General features: G+C 40.5%; 1 protein-coding gene across 1 annotated transcript in view; it reads right to left on the reverse strand.

The window, feature by feature from the left end:
- The window catches only part of CADPS (calcium dependent secretion activator), a 467,826-nt gene that overhangs the window by 124,110 nt on the left and 323,078 nt on the right, over positions 1 to 20,638 (reverse strand). Inside the window, 2 exon segments of the mRNA XM_029917033.1 lie at positions 13,345 to 13,532; positions 17,278 to 17,414. Of these exon segments, the coding sequence (XP_029772893.1) occupies positions 13,345 to 13,532; positions 17,278 to 17,414 (325 nt within the window).

Below are 20,638 nucleotides of genomic sequence, written 5' to 3' on the forward strand. Positions count from 1 at the left end.
GTTTTATCCGATTGGCATGTACACACATTCAATATGGGGAAATGGGAGCCATTTTAAGTATTTTGTTTCTTAGCAGGGATTAGCTCAGAGAAAAGTGCTATTAAATATAATTTACAAATCAAAAAGGGGCTTGTAGATCACAGGAAAAAGCATTTAACATGGGCAGCCCAGAGATGCATGTGGCTATTTTTAGGAGATAAATTTCCCTGAAGAAAAATCATTCCTTCCTTACTCAGCAAGACTTCTAAGGCAATTATTAGGCAATAGGAAAGTAACTTTTAGATTTGTGCTGGAGATGATAAAAAACTAAGTATTTAGGGTGTGTCTGGTCTTCTCAGTGAATCCTCGCTACAAAGGGTATTATTACAAACATAAAATTTGGTTATGTTTCTTTCCCTTTTGCTCTGATGATTCACACTTGTGATTATTTAAGGTATCAGCAGTCCACTTCCCTGACAACATCTGACTACTTTCTCAACACAGTTAATCTCACTATTCAAAAAAAGTAAAAATTATTGTTGTAATCTTTCCTTAAATTTGCTTCTTGGGACCCTTGGATGGCTCAGTCCATTAAGTGCCTGACTCTTAATTTCAGCTCAGGTCATGATTTTACACTTCTTGAGATGGAGCCCCATGTCGGGGGGCTGTCAGCGCAGAGCCTGCTTGGGATTCTCTCTCTCTCTTCCCCTTCCCCATTTGTACTTTTTCTTAAAATAAATAAACAAATATTAAAAAATTGCTTCTTAATTGCTTATGTCAGTGCAAACAGTTTTAACAAAATAAATGAAATTAACTTTATGTCTGTAAGGAAAGTAGTACAGAATTGACCAACAAAAATAGGTGATTTAAAAAGTCATGATTTTGACATCAAATGCAAATTTCTTAACTGCCAGAATTGCTCTGAAATGATACTGGGGAGAGAGATGATGTTATTTTACAAACTGACAAAGAGACATGCAGGAATAATACACTTTGTTAAAGATCACAGCTTATAGCTGTATTGGTTGAAAAGTAAAAATATCCTTTTTTTTAAAATTTCAGATTTTTTTAAAGTTTCTTTTGAGAGGGAGTGCATGTGCGGGGCAGAGAGAGAGAAAGAGAATCTCAAGCAGACTCCACACTGTCAGCTCAGAGCCCCAGGAGGGTCTCGAACTCACAAACCACAAGATTGTGACCTGAGCTGAAATGAAGAGTTGGTCACTCAACCAACTGAGCCACCCAGGAGCCCCTCACATCGTTAGTTTTGAAAATTATATCAAATATCAATTTCTTTTCTGTTGACTCCTGTACTTTGTCAGTGTGAATTATATAGGTTTAGATTCCTATGGGATTGGTTTATCACATCAGGGTCCCCAGTTGAGGGGTCAGCTTTTGGCTTTGTCCAGCAAAGCTGAGGACAGCAGACAGGATTACTCAAGACTCCACAAGTCAAGAGATGTGAGAGGGAAGCTAAGGGAAGTCTCCCCTAGCTGCTCTCAAGTTCCTGTATTTATTAGGCATAAATTATAGGGAAAACATTGAGCAATATGACAGTGCTAGCTACAGACCAGTAAGAAGTCTAGATAGGATGCAAAAACAATGAAGGTGTTCCCAAGACTATGAAAGAGCAGATGGCTAAAGCAGGATGGAGAACAATTCTCTAGATAACATGGTCTAAGGAATTCATGACCACAGGCAGGACCCAATCCCCAAACACGCATTATCTAGACACTGGGCAGCTGTTTTCAACATGGCCAGAAATCAGTGTAATGGGTTCCCTATAATCTCCTTAACCAGGACGTAGCTATTTGATTTCCCATAGATTTCTATGGAGCTACTAACTGAAAATCCTGGCTCAATATTTTGGGGAACACTTCTCGCAGAAGCAATAAAATACCTTGCCTAGAGTAGTGGTCCTCCAACCTGAGCATGCTTCAGATTTCCTGGAGGACGGGGCTGAAAGTTTCCATTTCTAACATGTTCTCTGATGCTGCTGGTTCAAGGAGCCCACTTTGAGAACCTCTGCTTTAGATCAAGAAAATATCTCCTGGGTGGCTCTTCCAGTGGTTGAAAGTGTAGGTTCGATTCATGATTCCCAATTTCCCTTGGATTGGAGGGAGTCTGGAACCAGAGATCTTCTCCAAGTAAGAGGGTCCACTTATAAAGCTACGATCCCAGGGCACCTGGGGGGCTCAGTTGGTTAAGTGTCCAATTTCAGTTCAGGTCATGATCTCACGGTTTGTGAGTTCGAGATCCACATCAGGTTCTGTGCTAACAGCTCGGTGCCTGAAACCTGCTTCAGATTCTGTGTCTCCCTCTGTCTCCTCCTTCCACTCTCAAACATGCACATGTTCTCTCTCTCTCTCTCTCTCTCTCTCAAAAATAAACAATAAAAAATGTTTTTAAAAAAAGCTATGATCCCTTCTGTAAGTGGTGTTTGTGCTGTTTCAAAGTCCCATCGCAAGCAGTACTGGCTGCAAAATAAGTAGAGAAACTGTATTGGTGTCTCCTAGAAGCCCTGCTTGTGTGAGAGTGTGTGTGTGTGTGTGTGTGTGTGTGTGTGTGTGCGCGCGCGCATGTGTGTGTGTTCTTTTCTTTTCTGGAAACATTTGGAGGTGATTCTATAAGTGTCATAAAACTGGCTCTGCATGTTGTTCCTTTCTCCATACTTTTAACACTTTAGGAGTCACAAAGAACAAGAGAAGAGGGATCAAGCTGGATTTTAAATTCCAAGCTAGCAAATCCCAGGTTGAGATGCATCTTTACTCAGAACATGTGTTTATAGGAACCCTGAATCTCTCATCCTCCTGTGTCCTGAAGAGTGCATTTTTTGCCTTCTTGTTTTCTAGCTTCTTGGCATCCACTGTCACTTCTTAACACCTGAACGTCCTTTGGAAAAATGACCTTGGCCACACTGTGGTATTCTTGGGAGAAATGGCAAACTGGGGTCCTGTTTCCTGCTATTTATACCAAGGACCTTCCCACAAGCCAGTTCCTCCCTTTCATGGACACTGTGGATCTAAGCTTGACTATGACCTAAGCTCAGCCAATTGGACACACTTTTCTGGAACCTTTATGTTGAGTAAATAATACAATGATAGAAGGAACAAGTGGAATTTGCTCACCTTAGCAGCTGTGCCCTGACCAGACACACTGTCCTCACAGGTCAGTAGTACCTAATCTTTGGCTGTACTTTGGAATGATATGAGAGCTATGAAAGTCTCATCTTCAAACTCTGATTCAATTCATCTGCAGGGGGGCCTAGACACTGTCACTTTTAAAGCTTCCCAGGTTATTCTAATGGGCTGTCAAGGGTTGAGAACTACAGTTTTGTCCTGTTTCCTACTTTTCTGTATCTTCCTTTTTCTTTTTCTTTTTAATGTTTGTTTATTTTTGAATGCAAATGGGGGAGGGGAGGAGGGAGACACAGAATCTGAAGCAGGCTCCAGGCTCTGAGCTGTCAGCACAGAGCCCAATGTGGAGCTTGAACTCACAGATTGTGAGATCATGACCTCAGCCAAAGTCGGATGCTTAACCAATTAAGCCACCCATGTGCCCCTCTGTAGCTTCCATCATTCCAGTTTTCACCTGAAAAACTTAGATGATCCAGACTTAATTTTTATTACTTATACTGATGTGAGTTCATAAAGCACTATCTCCTCCTTTTTCATAGAAGGAGGGGATATGTACATTACATAGAAGTGTTTGATGCCTTTGAACCTAGATTGAAGATCACACACACACACACACACACACACACACACACACCGACAAGGAAATGTAGTCCTGGGCCTCTGGGTCCACCTAACTGCACACTGGCTAACAACTCACTTCTTGTATATCATGGCCCTGCAAACTTGAGACAGGGTGCAGGACCAATGTAGTCATTTGTGGAGCCCCATGAGGGACAGGGAGCCCTCCCACCTGCAGGCCACCACTGCCCCAAGAAGTGGGTCTCTATGGCCACAACAGACTATATCACATCTGACACAGCAGGCATCTCTGGAATCCACCTTTCAAGTTTTCGGCAAACCATTTTCTCACTGTCTTTCACAAAGTTGACATTTTCGGCAGCGCGATAGGAAAGATGTCACGTCAGCTGCTCTTCAAGTCCTTGTCACCGTGGTCAGTACCAGTTCTGTCACCTTCACTCTCCTCACACTCTCCCATCTTGAGCCATGTCACAAATAATAATTTATCTAGAGTTGTGTCTTTCTTTTTTTTTTTCAGACTGAAACTATCATAACCCAGCTGCCCATCTTTCCAGTTACTAGATATGCAGATTGTTCTCAGTTTCCCCAAATGCTGCTGAGCTAGAGCTTGTTAATGGATGACTATTATAGGAGAGTCTAATATGATTAAGAACTAGGTTTTTAATGTGAAACATTTTATTTTGATATTTGAAATTAGGCGTGAATAATCTAGTCAAAGAAATCAAGCGGCAATGTGTTTGGTGAAAGCGAACTTGTCTCCTTGGGTCGTTAAATTGTCCCCACACACCCAGGTGAGCACACAGATTGCAAGCATCCTGTTACCGTGCTTACACAGTTCTCCACATTGTGTTGAAAGTTCCGCCACGAACCCCCTGTTTGGAAGCTTAGCTCTCTTTTCAAGAAGGTCAGATGACTAGATTCATTCAAAGCTCATATTGCATCTGTTTAGTGATCAAGTGTAGAACCCAGGTGTGAAAAAAAATGTATGGGTTCGAAGACAGAAGAGTGTCTGGTCCACTTCTCTGCATACAGCCAGCTTTAAGCTCCAATCACTACCAACAAGGGGTAAAACTCCAGCTGAAGTGGGAATATACTTTCTCTCCAAATGCAAATGTCCACATATGCTGGTGCAGGCACCGTAAACATGATATACTCTCTCTCTCCAAATGGATGCATGCCTGCAGACCGCATTATGGATCCCTGAAAATGTCCTTAAACAAGCATGATAACTGAATCCTACTTGCTACTAAATTGTTCCAGCCCAGAAACATGAGAGATTAAAGGGCCAGAGTGGGACAGGATATCTTAGATGTTTCTTGCGATGCTCCCTACATACAGCAGACCAAACACTCTGTTAACCTCTCTCTCTCTTTTTAAACTGATTTCCTCCAGCAACTCTTTATCCTTAAAACTTTTTGGAATGATACCTTTCAGTTTAATCGTAGAGTGAGATACTTTCCTTTGTCTCTTTCCAGTGGCTAGTAACTACAAATTCAAGATAACACCACAGCATTATCGTCTCAAAAAGAGACATCCCTGCTTGCTCCTTGTGTGTAATCTCTAGATTAATTATACACTGTAATTAGGACTCTCACATCCAATAGTCACCGCTTCATTATGAAAGCCCAGCCTTTACCCTTCCTCTCCTCTTCCTCCAGCCCAAGCCCCTTTTCTAATTATGCCCTGATGCCCTGGGGCTCAGACACACTGCTAAAACAAATATATCAAAGTGTTTGTATCACAAAGACTACTAGAGGAAGCAATAACAAGCAGTTTCTATAACCTTACAGTTGAAGGCATTGAAGCTTCTTGAGGTTGGGTGTTATTAATCTGGAAAAAAAAAAAAAACAACAAGGCTCGGAGGGGGCAAAAATTTATCAGTGAGGTCTCCTCTGACTTGTTTTCTGTTTTTCTAATATGTAGCTAAAACCCAAAAATATCAGAAAAATCTCTTTGCTCTCTATAAAGATGGAGGTGACTGAAGTCTCTCTCTACAGATCAAATCTCAAAGAACATGGATGCTATTGATGTAAGGACACTACTTAAAGGGTATCAGGCTTGGTCCAGGTGCTGAAAGGAGAACCCAAGAGGTGACTACAAAAGTCACATAAAATGTGTGCATTGGAGGAAAGCATGTATTTCTTTCCTCAGAGAAGGGCCAACTTCCAAAATTGGTGCCACATAGATTTTTCTCTTTGAGGAAAAAGGGAAGAAATGGGTTTCTTTGTTTCTAGACAAACAGAGACAAGTAGGTTTTAGATTCTACCCTTAAATCCCTATGTATAGACTGTTGAGTGGTCAGACCAGTAAGATGTATGGCATTTTGGTATCACACTCATCATGGAAAGGGTATGGCATCTGAAAATATGTTTCAATGAACATGGTGAGGACACATGTTGAAATTGGGGAAGGGAAATTCATATGACTTGATGATTTGCCGTGGGACAGAAAGATTGCTCTGATGGGATAGATAATTCAGTTCAACATATTTTACAAGATTTTACGTCTGAGTTGGAAAATCTGCTGTTCTCATGGGGAAATTTTCCTTTAGGGATGGAGTCACATGGGTTAGAATTTAGAATAACCTAAAAAGAATTCCTCCTTGAGATGCAGACTTTTACTTGCAATGTGCTTGGATTTCTTCCCACTCCTTCTCCTACAAGTACTTCCACTTGGTGAAGCTGCTGCTTTAGATTTAGAGAGCATGACTCAGTTATACGCAAGGCCAACAGCTGCTCAAAACTGGAAGGCCAACCAGACACATATCCCTAAGTACACTAATGTCATGTGTAAGTGTGTAATATTATATCAAGAATTTAGGGCCCATGTCATCCCCCATTCACGCCCGCCTGCTGCTCACATATTCAGAGGTTGGTAAACCAGAACTATCCCTGCTACACAGTCCTCTCTCCCTCTTTTTGAAACAGGGAGTTAAAAGGCACGAGGTATAATATCATAAGGAGTATACATGTGTGACAGACAGGAGGAGGAAGGGAGAGAAAGGAGAAAGGGAAAGAAGGGAGAGAAAGGTGAGATTGGATTAAAGAGAGACATTTATATGTGCAGAAATTATGGATTTACTTCTAGGTAGGCATTCACAAAAAAAGGAAAGAAAGAAAACATCATGCAACATGGGTTGGGAGTGAGGGACTGACACTGGGGCAAGGACATGGTCAACAAAGCGGTTGCTGTGGTCTAGGGGAGAGAAGACAGACACTTGAATTCGGAACTGGCATTGAAGAAAAGGAGAACCGGATGAACTTAAGAGATACTTAAGCGCATTGGTGGGACATAGTAACTGAATCCTTGTGAGGTGCTGAGGGAGAAGGAGGAATCAAGGACAGCTCCCATGGGTCTGCTTGGCGAAAGTGGATGGATGGGATTGCTCACTGCCTTAGGGACACTGGTAGAGCAACAGAGGAGAAAAAGGAGTTCATCTGATTGTTTAGTACCTCAAATCTAACCCGAAGAATCACACAGTCCCTGTACAGAAGCAGCAAAGTGGCTCCAGATACCTCTCCCAAAAGAATCCTGGGATGCATTTTCAAAGAGTTTTAGAACTCATGCTCTCTTACATCTGCTTGCAGACTCATTAATCTATGCAGCTTACTTTGGATTGGGGCGTTTGGCATTATGGATTTGTTAATTGCTGATACAATGTACTTTCTACACAGGCCATATGTGAGGAGCAGCACTGGCATTCAAGAAATGTTAAATAATAATGTAAATGAGAAAAATTTCCAATCCCAATAATAAAGGGATCCAAAGAACATTGACGCAACTTGCAATCATCGGAGCTGTTTGATTGCCTTGTCACTGCGGGACAGTGACCAAAGTGATGCTAATCTAAATGTCATCTAGAAAGAATACTAAAAATATTATGGTGAAAATTAAGTACTGCAACCTTAGGAGCTGATTTAAAAATTAGAAGATATAGAAATTTACATCTGTGGGTTTTACGATCGCCAAGTGCAGCCAGATGAACATACTCACATTTTCTTTCTCTTTCCCTCTCTAAGAAAATGGGCTCCAGTTTTTAAAGAACTGGTCCAAACTAATGTTCCCTCCAGCAGTGGTTCCTAAACATTTCTACATAATTGAATCGCTGGGGGAGATTTTTAAAACGTGATACTTCGCCACACCCCAGATTAATTAAGTCAGATCCTCTGTGGGTGGGGCTAAGGCATCAGCTTTTTTTAGGCTCTCCAAGGGATTTCAATGTATAGCCAAGTTTGACAACAAAGGCCTTAACTAAGTGAGATCTAAAGACCAAATGCCTTAGAATTACCTGGGGAGAAACTGATTAAAAGCACAGAAGCCCAGCTCCATCTAAGACTTGCTGAATCAAATTATCTGAGGATGGGATCTAGTGCTCTCCATTTTAACAAGCTCCATGTGTGATTTATATGCATGCTACAGGGTGAGAACTACTGTACAAGGTGAAAATCAGGGGCGGCAACTCTTATGCCTTTAGACACAGGAAGAGTTTGCGTAAAAGAAACAAAAAATCCAAGTAAAAAGGGGAAATTTCAGCCCATCACCTGGGAGTTTGATTTTCTGGACTGTTTGCAGAGGGCCATCCTGTGCCTTGTCAGCTATTTAGAAACATTCCTGGCCTCTACTCACAAGTGACAACAGTACTACCCCTTCCCTAGGTGACAATCAAAAATGTCTCCAGACATTGTCAAATGTCCCCTGGGATAAAGGATCACCTTTCCACCTGCCCTCAGTCAAAAGCCACTATTCTAAAAGATGCCAAACATGTGGATGGTTCCATATCTTCCAATGCCTGGAATTATAAGTAGCAGCCATCTTCCTGATTGGCTAGATGTGTCTACTTTTGATTCGATGCTGAAGATTCACATAGGCATAGTTTTTCACAAAGATGTGGCTCAAGCTTCCAGAGAAAGTGGGCGAACCTGAGTCATCAGCAGCTGAGTGGCCATAAATGGTTTCCAACTGCAGCAGGGAAAGGCTCTCCCTTCACCTTTGGGTATGCTGCGTTATTAACAGGTAATAAGTGAATGATCAGGTAAAAAGCTATACTTTACTCAACCTGAAGCTGCTTGGGAAATGACAACAGGAATGGCTTCTATGGTTCAGTTATATTAAATTAAAGGGCAATGTGTTCCCATGAGTCATGACTGCCTTCTCAATTTGGGCCAAAGAATAGATAACATCTCCACATGAAAATAGTGTTCATCCTAGTAAAAAAAGGTTGGGAAAATGGTTTCTCCATACCCAAAGGTTGTTAATTCATGTTCAAAGGAGACTTTGCATTTATGTAGTCTAAAACTCCAGATATACTGTGGCTTTCTTCACAAGGCCAAAATTACTAGGTAAGCCATATTGATTTTGGACATCTTTAGGACAAAAATAGAAAACTCTTCAATTAATTCAGATGATTGTTATAGTCTCCAGCCTGGATATGCTGAAACTCCTATCAAATAGCTGTATTTAGCATCTTACACCATACACAAATGCAAGCTTCAAAGTCAGACTATCCATTTTGAATTAGGACCACGCACTTGTTTGCAACAGAGTAAGTGACTGAACTTACTTATCTAAACCTCAAACTCCTCATCTGTTAGATAAAACTAATAGTATTTCACTCAGATGTAACAAGGATAAAATGAGATAATAAATCTAAACAACACTTCACACAGTCCCTGGCACAGAGCAAGCACTTATTAAATGGCAGCAATTATCCTTGATTTAATTAAACTTTATTTATGGAATATGAGAATGGCTTATTTAATTTGTTATTATAATCTATATTAGATAATTTTAGAGTTTGACAGGATATTAGATGTGCTATGATACTACATGCTCATTTTGCAGATGAGAAAACTGAGGCAGAGAATTAAGATACGATAATTCTGGATTTATGCAGAACAGACTCTAAACTTAGATCTTTAGAATCTCCACACATTGCTGATGTAGTGCAAAGAGGAAGAGCTTTGGACTCAGAATATCTGAGTTTGCCACTTAAATTTGTAGACATTCAGTTTCTTCCTCTGCAAAATGGATGTAAAAAATAAGCTGAAAATGCTGCAGCAAATGAGATGGAATGTATAAAAGGATAAATGCAGAACGATACATGACTGATATTTAATATTATGATTCCATCTGCATTAAAACATGCAATATATACACAGGCCCCGGAGCACACATAAGCTCATCAAAGAAGTGCCATTCAAGATCCTTTTGGATAGTTTTTCATGGCACAAGGCAGGCTCAATCAAGTGTGGTGGTTTACTTTCTGCTTCAGTGCTGATCACTCAGCACCTTGGACAGCACCCAGAGAGGCTTCTTCAGGTACCTACTACATTCTCTGTGTGCTTTCTCATTGGCTGCAAGCTACCATTGCTTTGCAGTCTAACGCTCGCTAGGGAAACACAAACAGAAACTTGATTGCATCTCCATCCTTACATGCCGCAAGTTTGAAAAGTAGGTGTACACATGGAATGAGGGCTTTTTTTGACCTTCCCTATCAGACCGGGACATGTTAATTGACAGCCTGCCACATTCTCTAGGAAGTGAAGCAAGTATTTTCATTCAGTCTGCCTACAAGTGAACTGTATATACTTCCGGACTTAGAAATATTCTAGTGAAGAAATTCATACTGCGAGCAAAAAACATACCTGCTTGTTAACTTTGTGTCTCTTGGCAATGCCAGGTCATAATATCAGTTTCAAAACCACAACAACAAAACTTAACGACAAGATTAACTTGTGGTGAGGGTAGGGAAGGTGGAGAAGGACATAAGGATAACACTGGAAATAACTGTAAGTCTATTAAATGGGGGGAAAGCCACCAATTTGGCATTTTTATCAATTCACAATGAGAGCAGCCCTACAGGACAAAGAAAACAGAAGAGGATAAATACAATTTTAGAACTTGAAAGTGGTTTCAAGGTGATCTCATTATATAAGTGGTTCTACTAAGAGCCATTCACTTAGTGGTAGGTTTTGCTTTGTGTTATTATAAGTCATTATCTAAAGATAGCTTTGTTTCATAAGATCAATGTGGAACTGAGAATGGTTTGCTAAAAATGATGTAGTTACTATAAATGTATAGACCCATCTTATGACAATCCATTCTGTTTGTTCCTTAAACATAATTTCAAAATTACGAAGCACGGGTTGCTTATTTTGAATGACTCGGTAAGGTACCAGGCCCTTAACTAGATGCCACTAAAAAACCAATCTGATTCATGATTCTGTTTACACACTACTCAGTTTTTTCAATATGAATATGTTCTAAGAGTCGCTAAACACCTGCCTCAATTCAGTCCTAATACTTGGTATTTTTCCCATTGCTGTGGTTTTCTTTTAAAGTGCACCTTTTAAACCCCTAAAAGGAATGGAGACTTCAGAAATACACAAAGCTTGCTGTTTGCTAAGGTGAAAGTCATGGTGTGGATGGGGGGAAATGGCACACACATTGCAAAACATAAGCCAACACGCACGTTACCTTCTTACCTTTTGGGCTCTGGATTTGTCTGGGCTTTGTAATCTTTTCTTTTTTTGGATTCCTTTTTGGTATCTTTTTTAGCCTCTGGTTCAGACGGGGAGGGAGTTTTGCTCCCTTCAGGGTCTGTATTTGGTGGCAGCCCACTAAGATATGCATGCATTTGTTGACTTTGGAGAGGGGGTGGTCGCATGGGGCATGCACAGAGTGTGGCCAGCCACAGGAGAATCAAGAGCACACATACATGCACAAACAAAAGACAGAAAAAGAAGGATGCATCAAACAGCAAGAGCAAATGCATTCAAACTAAAATAATAAGCAAAAAAAAAAAAAGATGCAAACTTGCATAAGGAAAATCGGAACTGAAAAGAAAATAAGAAATCCAAAACTGTTTCCATGACAAGATGTATAAACCTAACTGTGAATCAAGTGGCAGTCTTACAATATGAAATCCAGACAATGTGTATCATAATTCATGATGATGTTTACCAGGGAGTTTACAAAAACACTTCATTATTTTATAACACTTTCTTATTCAGTAACATATGTAGAATACAGTGTGACAACCCAGAGAATATAATGCAACTTCTCTCTCTCTCTTTAAAGAACTCAGTCCAAGAGGCTGTAACAGATAGTCATCAAAGTGTACATATTTATAAAAAGCAGAGTTATGCACAGATACTCCCCAGGTATCAGAGTTTTCATAAATATTTTTTATATAAATAAAAGGTCATGTGCTGGGCTAGCAAACCTTATAACAATGGGAGGTGTTGAACACCCTGTTGCCTGTTAAATATGCAAACCTACAATGCTATTGTTACCTAGTTCTAAATGTTGAAGTTGGATCTCAAAAAATCTCCCAGCACTAGAGAGAAGAAAAGCACAGAACAGATCCCACAGATATTTCAGAGTCATCTAGCTTGTGAAGATGAAGATAACTGACGGTCTGACTTAAAATAAACACAGCACCAACTTTGTCGGGGTTCGGATGCTACCTAGCTTTTCCTGGACGTGCCTTTCCTGGCTATCGGTTGAGGGGCTTGAAGGAACGCAGGCTTGTCTTTGCAGCAACGTGAGGCTACATACATTGGGATAGTAAACTGGCTGTGGCAATGTGGAAATTTATTCCATGTCTTCAGAGCCAAATGGTAATGTTCTTAAATTATTTGCCGCTTTGCATTATTCAGAACATGGATCTTTTCCTCCAGGAGCTGGGCAACGTCTAAAGAAAGAGAGTACTTAGTATGGAGTTAGGAGAACTGATGTTCTGGTCTTGTCTAGAAAACCTATAAAATGAGGGGGTTGGTTACACTGTGATCTCTGAAGTTCCTCCCAGCTCTCTGGTTAAACTGTAAGTGTGATGATTATCTTTGCCTTCCAGCTTCACCTAGCTTCTTTCAGCTCTTGAAGTGTGCTTGGCTTTCTCCTTCTGCAGGGCATTTGTACACGCTGCTCCTTTTGCCTGGAAGCACTCAACTCCTACACGTGCTTCACTTCTCAGCCCAACATCTCTTCCTCAGGGACACCCTCCCTGCCGTCCTCACATGCCGTCTGAGCTGTGCTCCTTTATTAAATGCTAGTATGGAATATTACTCCTTTTCTTCAGAGCATCAATCTCCCTGTAACCCTGCCCTTGCTTCTTGCCTTGTTTTGCTCACCATGTACGGCTGGTCATGTACAGAGCACCTGGCACTCAGTAAATAATCATTAAACACTGATGGAATGAATGATAATGGCAACAAAGGTAAACATTTATGATGCTCTTGCCATGTTCCAGGCACTGTGCTGAGTCCGCTTGCATCTCCTCAACCACCCCATGGGGACACTGTCCCTTCTGTTTAGAGAACTGGGGCATGTACAGTTTCATTACCACCCAGCACCTCTGCTAGTAAATGGAGGAACCATGATTTGAACCTAGATTGTTCTGCCTTCAGAGACATGCTAGAAGTCCTGTTCAACATTTCTTTTAAGCTTCTTGAAAGAAGAAACTAAGTACTGTGTGTTCTTGTGCGTGTGTGTGTATGTGTGTGTGTGTGTGCACGCGCGTGCACGCTACAGAAGGAATGGGAATGGATATAGAGTTTGAGATAATACTAAAAGCAGGACAAGTCATACACCATTGCCAATGCCTTAAAAAAAAAGGTCTTTTCTTTTTTTTTTGAGGAATACAAGTGCTTACCTGTTCCCGTGGACATGGGATGCACAGAAGGCAAAGCTGTAGTGAAGGAGGGTAGGGTCAATCATGGCGCCATTTTCTGCCCGTTCTAGCAAGTCTCTGAGGTAGCAGAGATGTCGGTGACACCCTCGGACTCCATTTCGGGCACAATACTCGTCTAGGACAAACACCTGGCCGGGACTGAACCAGCCCTGTTTGGGGAATAAAGGAGAGACTTTCTTTTAAATACAGGTTTTTTTGTTGTTGCTGCTGTTTTGTGTTTTGTTTTGCTTTGGAGACCTGTGACATTTGGGAGTAACTCGAGAAGGGGGTTTAAAAATTTCCAGAGCCAACACTTACTGATTTCTTCTAAAGTCCCAGTCACCGTGCTAACCGTCCTGCGTGTGTGCTGGCAGCTTCAACCTGTGTGTGACAGCCCTGTGGGGTACGCCCTGTTACCCCTGTCAAATGGGTGGGTAACTCAAGGGAGGACATGGAATTTCCTAGCATCCCAGAGCTAGTAAGTGGTGGAGTCTGGATTAACAGACGCCATGATTCCAGAAACACGACCTCACTCGCTGCTCTGACACTGAACTGTACACCTTCCAAGAACATTGGGGTGGGGACAGGGTGAGATTTTGGTCACTGATAAAAGAAAATAGGAACATGACATCTTAAATTGGCATTGTGCTTTACACTTGACAAAGAAATTCCTCTAGCACCCCACAGCAATCGTGTGCGGTAGGCAGGACAGGTTTATCTCCATCTCATAGATGAGGAAATGGAAATCGGGGCTGTTCAGGGACTCAGAAATAACACAACCAAACAGAAGTACCTATGGCTTAAAACACATCTTCTGCTTTTCCTACTCGGAAGCATTGACAATGTTAGGATTGGTCTACATACATTTTAGGACTCCATACATTCTTTCGTTTTGAAAGAAAAGCTTTTTAAAATTTTGTAATGAAGATACTGAGAGCAATATTTCAGGTTATGAATCAGACATGATACAATTAAACTCCAAGGTACTTCTTGGGCCCATGCCTAGCATTTTGTTTTATTTTTCCCTTGGCAATTATGTGTTTTCTTATTATTTATTTGCTTGCTGTATGACCAGATGAAATGCTGCTATAAAAGAGAATCTGGATGGAATCATTGATTCAGAGCAGTTGGGATGCATGCTGGCATGGAAATCAGTGCTTCCATGATGCACTTGAAAAAACAGACACTTGGGAAGGCTGAGTGACCCGCTCAAGGTCACCTGCTCAAGGTCAGCTGACAGCCAAGCCTGAAATCAAATCAGTTTTGATTTGATTTATGAATCGGTCTTGGTACCTCTCTGAAGCAAAAATAGAAATAAATAAATAAAAATTTTTAAAAAATACAGGTTTCCCTCAGTATCAGAAAAAGGAATGTTCCTGTGAAACCTTTCAGAAAGCGAAAATGGTATAAAGTAAAGAAGCAATAATCATTTTGTGAAAGTGAAAATCCTCTTTGGATTTCTTTTGGTTTTCGAAAACAACTACAACGTAGGTTGAAAACAAACCTACGAACATAGGTCTTTCGTAAAAGTGAAGTGGCATCAAGTGAACTTTTTGTTAGCTGGGGGCAACCTGTGAACCAGCTTAGGAGGTACCTTGTAAGCCAGGAATTTAGAATTATTTTAAATATAATAAATCTAATTTTACTTTGAGGGTCCTCTCTAAGTTGTTCGAATATCACTCCTCCTTGGGAGAGAAAAGGTAAAAGGAGCCAGTGATGGGGCAGGGGTAGGCCACAGAAGCGCAGAGAGGGAGGCCTCTGCAATACTCTGATCTTGTATCAGGGATCTGGGGAATCTTCAATTGACAACACGCAGCTTAGCAATGCATCCAGCGAAAGACGGCATCTTTCCTATTTCAAATTATAAGTTACTGCGAAGGGCGGGAGAGTAGTTGAGGCAGTGGGCTGCCCCTATAGGCAACTTCTTTGCCACTCCATCTGCTACCCCAAATGCTAAATCTTAGAAACAACACTGCTGTGAAAGATTAAAATATATTTTCTACGACTCAGATGACACCAAGTCTTTTGTAGATGCCAAAATAGCTGCTTTGAAAAGAGTTGAAGAAATATCAATTAGGAACTCAGTTGAAGACACAGAAAAATTTATGTATCCCTGCTGGTCGGTCTCCAAAACTAACTGAAAAAAAAAAAAGATTGTAATAATGAGAAAATGAAATATATAGAGGCAGGAGATAAGGTCCTTTTAATTGCTGTTATTTTCTGAAATTTTGGGAAAATGATTAATAGATACAGGTGTACACATGCAGAAGGAAACGATTTTACACTATTCATAATTAATTGTGGATTTTGGAGCATATTTTTAAGCCTATACATGATTAATACGAAGCAAGTTTCAAAATTTGACTTCTGGTTTAATTTTTTTGGGGCCGTCTACTAGCTGTACTTAGTGACAAATTTCTTGGTGAAAAAGAAAATTGTTTTAAAAAATGATGATGTGAAAAAAGTCTTGAAAATAATACACCTTGAAAAAATTCTTCAAGAGAATAGGAATTATACATAAAAGGGAATGATTTAAGCTCAGTGGCATATTTTTACAACTTTCATGAATATAACTTATAATTACGTGAATAATCACATAATCATAGGAAACACATTTGGGAAAAATTGCCTTGCAATGCAAGGTAAGCTTTTTTTTTTTTTTTTTTTTTTAAGTCAAAGTGATGTGTTTTCCAATTTGGCAAAGTTCAGATTCTTCTGATGAAGTGATTCTAAACCCGAGATCATCAATGAATCTTTTATGAGTCGCAGATTAATAAATTATTCCATATAATCCTGTTTCTGTTTTTATGACTATTTTATCTACTATTTTTAATAGTTTGGCTTCTGATTACAGGAAAAAACCGGAATTTAAAATAAAAAGTAGTAAGAATAGACTTAAGAAATAGCGTGTCATGGGAAAGAAACACATTTTCATTATATTTACATTACCATCAATAATGTGTTACCGTCAGTAAATTATATAACATGACAGTATACAGACATATTAACCTTAGCGTGCAGAGTCAGGAATGAGGGTTTGATTCTGGGTAAAGCCATTTAATTATTTCCCCTCATCTTTCCCATCTATAGGCTGGGAATCATATCATTTACCTTTAAGAAATGAAGACACAATTGATGGTTTATAGAAGGAAATAAACTGGGTCTTTTTTAGGCTTCTGAATCTGATAAGTGTAAAGCCCCAAATATATCTTCAGGAATCCAATAAAGACAGAATTTTTAAAAAGACATAATAGTTGTCCCTTGAATTTAAATGATTTAAATCTAGGCTCAGAGCAGGATTTCAAGAAATGATGATGTTCTTGTGGGAAAGCTGGACTTCCAAATGTCTAAAGCACCAGAAAAAATTCCCCCAAAGGGTGAAAAATGCTTTGAAGGCTATGGATCACAAGAAGCCATCCAAACAAACAAATCCAAACCAGTTTAGCTTCTGAAAAGTGAAGTGAAGTTTATTTACAAATCGTTTTGATTTTTGAAAAATAAACACAAACAAAAAAACCCCAACAAACCCCACATTCATTCCTGAGACCAAAGTACAGGGTCTTATCATCTGAGAAGGGGAGGGAGGGGGAATCTTAAAGTCTACGAAACCGAGGCAATTTTTACAAGTTCTCCACAAGCAGGTGCCAAACTCGATTACCCTCCTGGGAATATTTCTCATGTAGCAGCTGAAAAGGGGGAAGCTTAGACGGGGAGGCTGGGGATTTGGATCCATCTCTACTGATAACTGCCTCTCGCTCTGTCTTCTTTCTTTGGTAAGTAAAACTATCTCAACCCAGGAAATCAAGAACACATGTGCAATTGTTAAAGAGGCTCTCATATAAAGGTAGAGAAATACTGTATTTAAAAAAAATGTTAATCACGTTTAAATTACTGTAGACCAAAGAATATACTTGCCAGGCAAGAATAGGAATCATTAAGTCTGTGATCCAAAGTAAGGCGTTGCACCATCTCAAAGAGGGAAGCGTGGTCAAAGTTACAGGGGTTGGAAGAGATAAATTCATCCATGCCATGTTTTTGAGCTCTATCTGCGTCTGTTCATTTATACATGTAGAGAGAGACACAATTTAGAGAAACACATCACATTTTCTTTGACATTTCAAATACACAGGAATTCACTAGGCATTATGAACGCTAGCTGTTTCCCCTTTGCCTCCCACCAACATCCGCAAGATACTCTTTTTACCTCCCATTGTCAACTTGCATCACTTACTGGTGAGTTTATTGCATTTAGGCAAAAATATATTGGCATCAATATGTTTATCAAATGATCACAACTCCAGTGCATTTATGTTGTTCTTTAAAAACTAAGCACACGACCGTAACTTCGCCTGTATTTCACCAAACACTGAAAGCAGATCGGATCTTTGCTTATAAAAGCCTAGTTAGCTTTTTTTTTTTTAGGTTTTTAATAGATTCTGCCATTCCAGTGGTTATGTCTAGAGCAATTTCTTTACAATTATTGGGATTATCTGGAAAAAGGGTTACGCTGATTTTCAGCCAAGTGACAATATTTGTATCCTCCCCTTCCAAATCCCCATCGCCAATTTGATTTCGCAAAAGATCTGGGTCCCCGCCCTCCAAAACTAAAAAAAATAATAATAATAACAAAAGATTTTCATTGAAACCTGGAGAATAAGTTAAATGGGAATTTAGTTTGTGATAGCCAAGGTCATTGCCTTATAGTGTGCTTACAGTTAGCAAAGCTTATGAAAGAGACAAACAGATTTACTCAGCAAGGGCTATGATCTGCCATTTATTGTGAATTAATAGTCTCGATGTATTCACACTTTTTCTTACAGGGTGAAGGCTGCAAGCAAAACCTCCTAAGGGCTAACTAATTAATCTCAATATGTGTAACTAAAATACTCTATACTCAATCGGCAAAATAACTCAGAATTCAACTCAAGTGAGAACAAGTAAATCCCGAAGAGGTAGGAATGAAGAGCCTACACATTAAAGGAATTCGCTCACTCCACCTCATGTTCACTCACTCGCCTGCTATGCTTACTGCAAAGAAAAAGCATTGTATATCAAATTAAGCAAGAGTTTATTCATTCCCTTGTATACAGTATTCTACCAGAAGAGGGGGACCTGCCAAGGACCAGCAGTGCTGTCTGGACAGGAAGAAAATCAATTTCTGACTTGAGAGCGTGCTTGGATATATTTTCATACATGGCCTTTACCACAGGCAGTACTCCCCCTCCCCATGCTTGGGGTATGACTGAAAACTTAAATTTTGGTAGCAGCCTGGCTTTAAGCTGACTCTCTCTCATCACATTATTGATTTGGTGTATCATTCAGACCTATATCCACGGTGTATCAGATTTTTGCCCTCTTACTGTTGGATTTTTAAAATCTCTAGTCGTTTTTCATAGAAGCAGCAAGTGGTCAGTGTTTGGGATGTGTTGTTTATGCCCTAGACACACAGAAGCAACGGCTTCCAGAAGGCAAGTCGAAGAATGTGTATTTTAATAGCCAAATTGCTCCATTAGGATGACGAAACACCAGCTTTTGGAAGGAATATCACACATGTGAGAATTATATTAGAGAATCTGAAAGAATTCTGTTTGCTGTGTTAATTGCCTCGGATTTGTCCTCAAGAAAGTGCTTTCAATGTGAAGTTAGGTGCTTTATCGATGAGGATTCTTTTGTTGGTTGTTTGGGCTCCCAGCTGTATTTCTCCTTTGACTCAGGATGGCTACTAAGAGAGGTGGCAGGGAAGTTGATGCTTGGGGGGAAAAAAACTAGCTGCTTCTAGACTGCGTCTGTGTGAGACTCCTCTGGCCTGAGACAAGCGTCTCAAACCTGCTCCAACTTTAAATCTTTCTCCTCAGGAGAGCAAACCTGCAATCCAGGTGGCACCTTTCCATCCCTCAGGACAGATGATGCCCTCCCTCCTCCTTCCGGTCAGTCCCAGGTCAATTTCGTGGAGGAAAAATAACAGTGGAGCACACTAATTGCTCATCCTATTTCATCCTCATAAAAAGCATCACCCATCTCATGCCTCCCAATTTTAACAGAGAGATGAGGAATTTTGGCTAGCACCACTTCTTGCTCTCGGATTTCTCAGAAGAGGCTGCAAGCTGATAAATCGGCCCGGGCCTTACTTTGCCAGTTTGGCTCGGCTACTCTACGGCTCTTCAATTACGATGGCGCAACCGGTCATTTAGCTCAGAGAGAAGGGGGCTCTTTTGTAGCTGTTTGATGTAGGACACGGGTTTCGAGTCTCTGTCTCTTTACTCGTTGAACCTCTTGAAAACTTTGCGCAGAACTATTTCGCCTTGCTGCCTGCCCACTCAGGAAATGGAGCTGAAACGGCAACTTGGCTCCTCCGCGGGGACCTGGCTACAGACCCACTCCCCGCCTCCCGATGCATCACAATACAGCTTCCCCGGGCTAATTCCTGGCTGAGGGTACATCTCAAGAACAATTTTGCCTTTACTTACGTTTTAAAGGAGACTTACAGAAAAAATATGCTTAAAATCAGCCTGTGTTCCTTTTCAGAAAGCAACTCTGTCAACACAAAAATCCCTTTTCTCTTCTTCCATTCTTTCCTCCCCCTCTCTCTCCGTCCACATGGAGATGAGCCTGGGACCGCTCTAGGAGGTCTGGACTCTCGTTTGAGCTCTATTTTTAAATAGCTGAGGGATCCCAGCTTGTTGATCGCTGAGACTCAGTTTCCTTGGGTGTAAAATGAGCCGAACCTTCACTTCCCTTGCGGAGGTCACTGTCCTTTAGCCATCCTTAAGCTCTTTGCACACCCTCTCCGTGTGTAAGATGGCGCTTAACGCAGTGAGAATTTCCAGCAGGTAAAACGAACAGCCTCTGGATTTTGCTTACACAAAATCATCATTTACTCAGATTTAGCCTCATTATCTTAATGTTCCAACAAGCCAAGAGCACTTAAAAGGGTGGCTGGCTACCGTGAAATCTTTGAGTCTCATTGAGCTTATTTTCTTTAGAAAAAGAAAGAGGACCGGGGTGGGGAAGGAGCAAGAACACTATTTTAAGGTGTCAGGGGAAGGGGTCTCGTTTTAACCTTCATCCCAGCAGGGATTTGGGTACTTCTGTTCTCTGCTGTGTTCCCAGCACCTAGAACAAGTCCCTCGCCGTACCTAGTGCAAAGCAGGCACTCAAGACCTATGTGTTAAAATGATGAATTTATTTCATCAAAATAAATTCACTCCTTCAACAGATATTTTCTATTTCTTGACTTAATGAAATGTTGATATACTAAATTCAGTGCAAACGGTTT

This window comes from Suricata suricatta, chromosome 12 (assembly GCF_006229205.1).
Source record: "Suricata suricatta isolate VVHF042 chromosome 12, meerkat_22Aug2017_6uvM2_HiC, whole genome shotgun sequence".
In the NCBI taxonomy this organism is placed as follows: Eukaryota; Metazoa; Chordata; class Mammalia; order Carnivora; family Herpestidae; genus Suricata; species Suricata suricatta.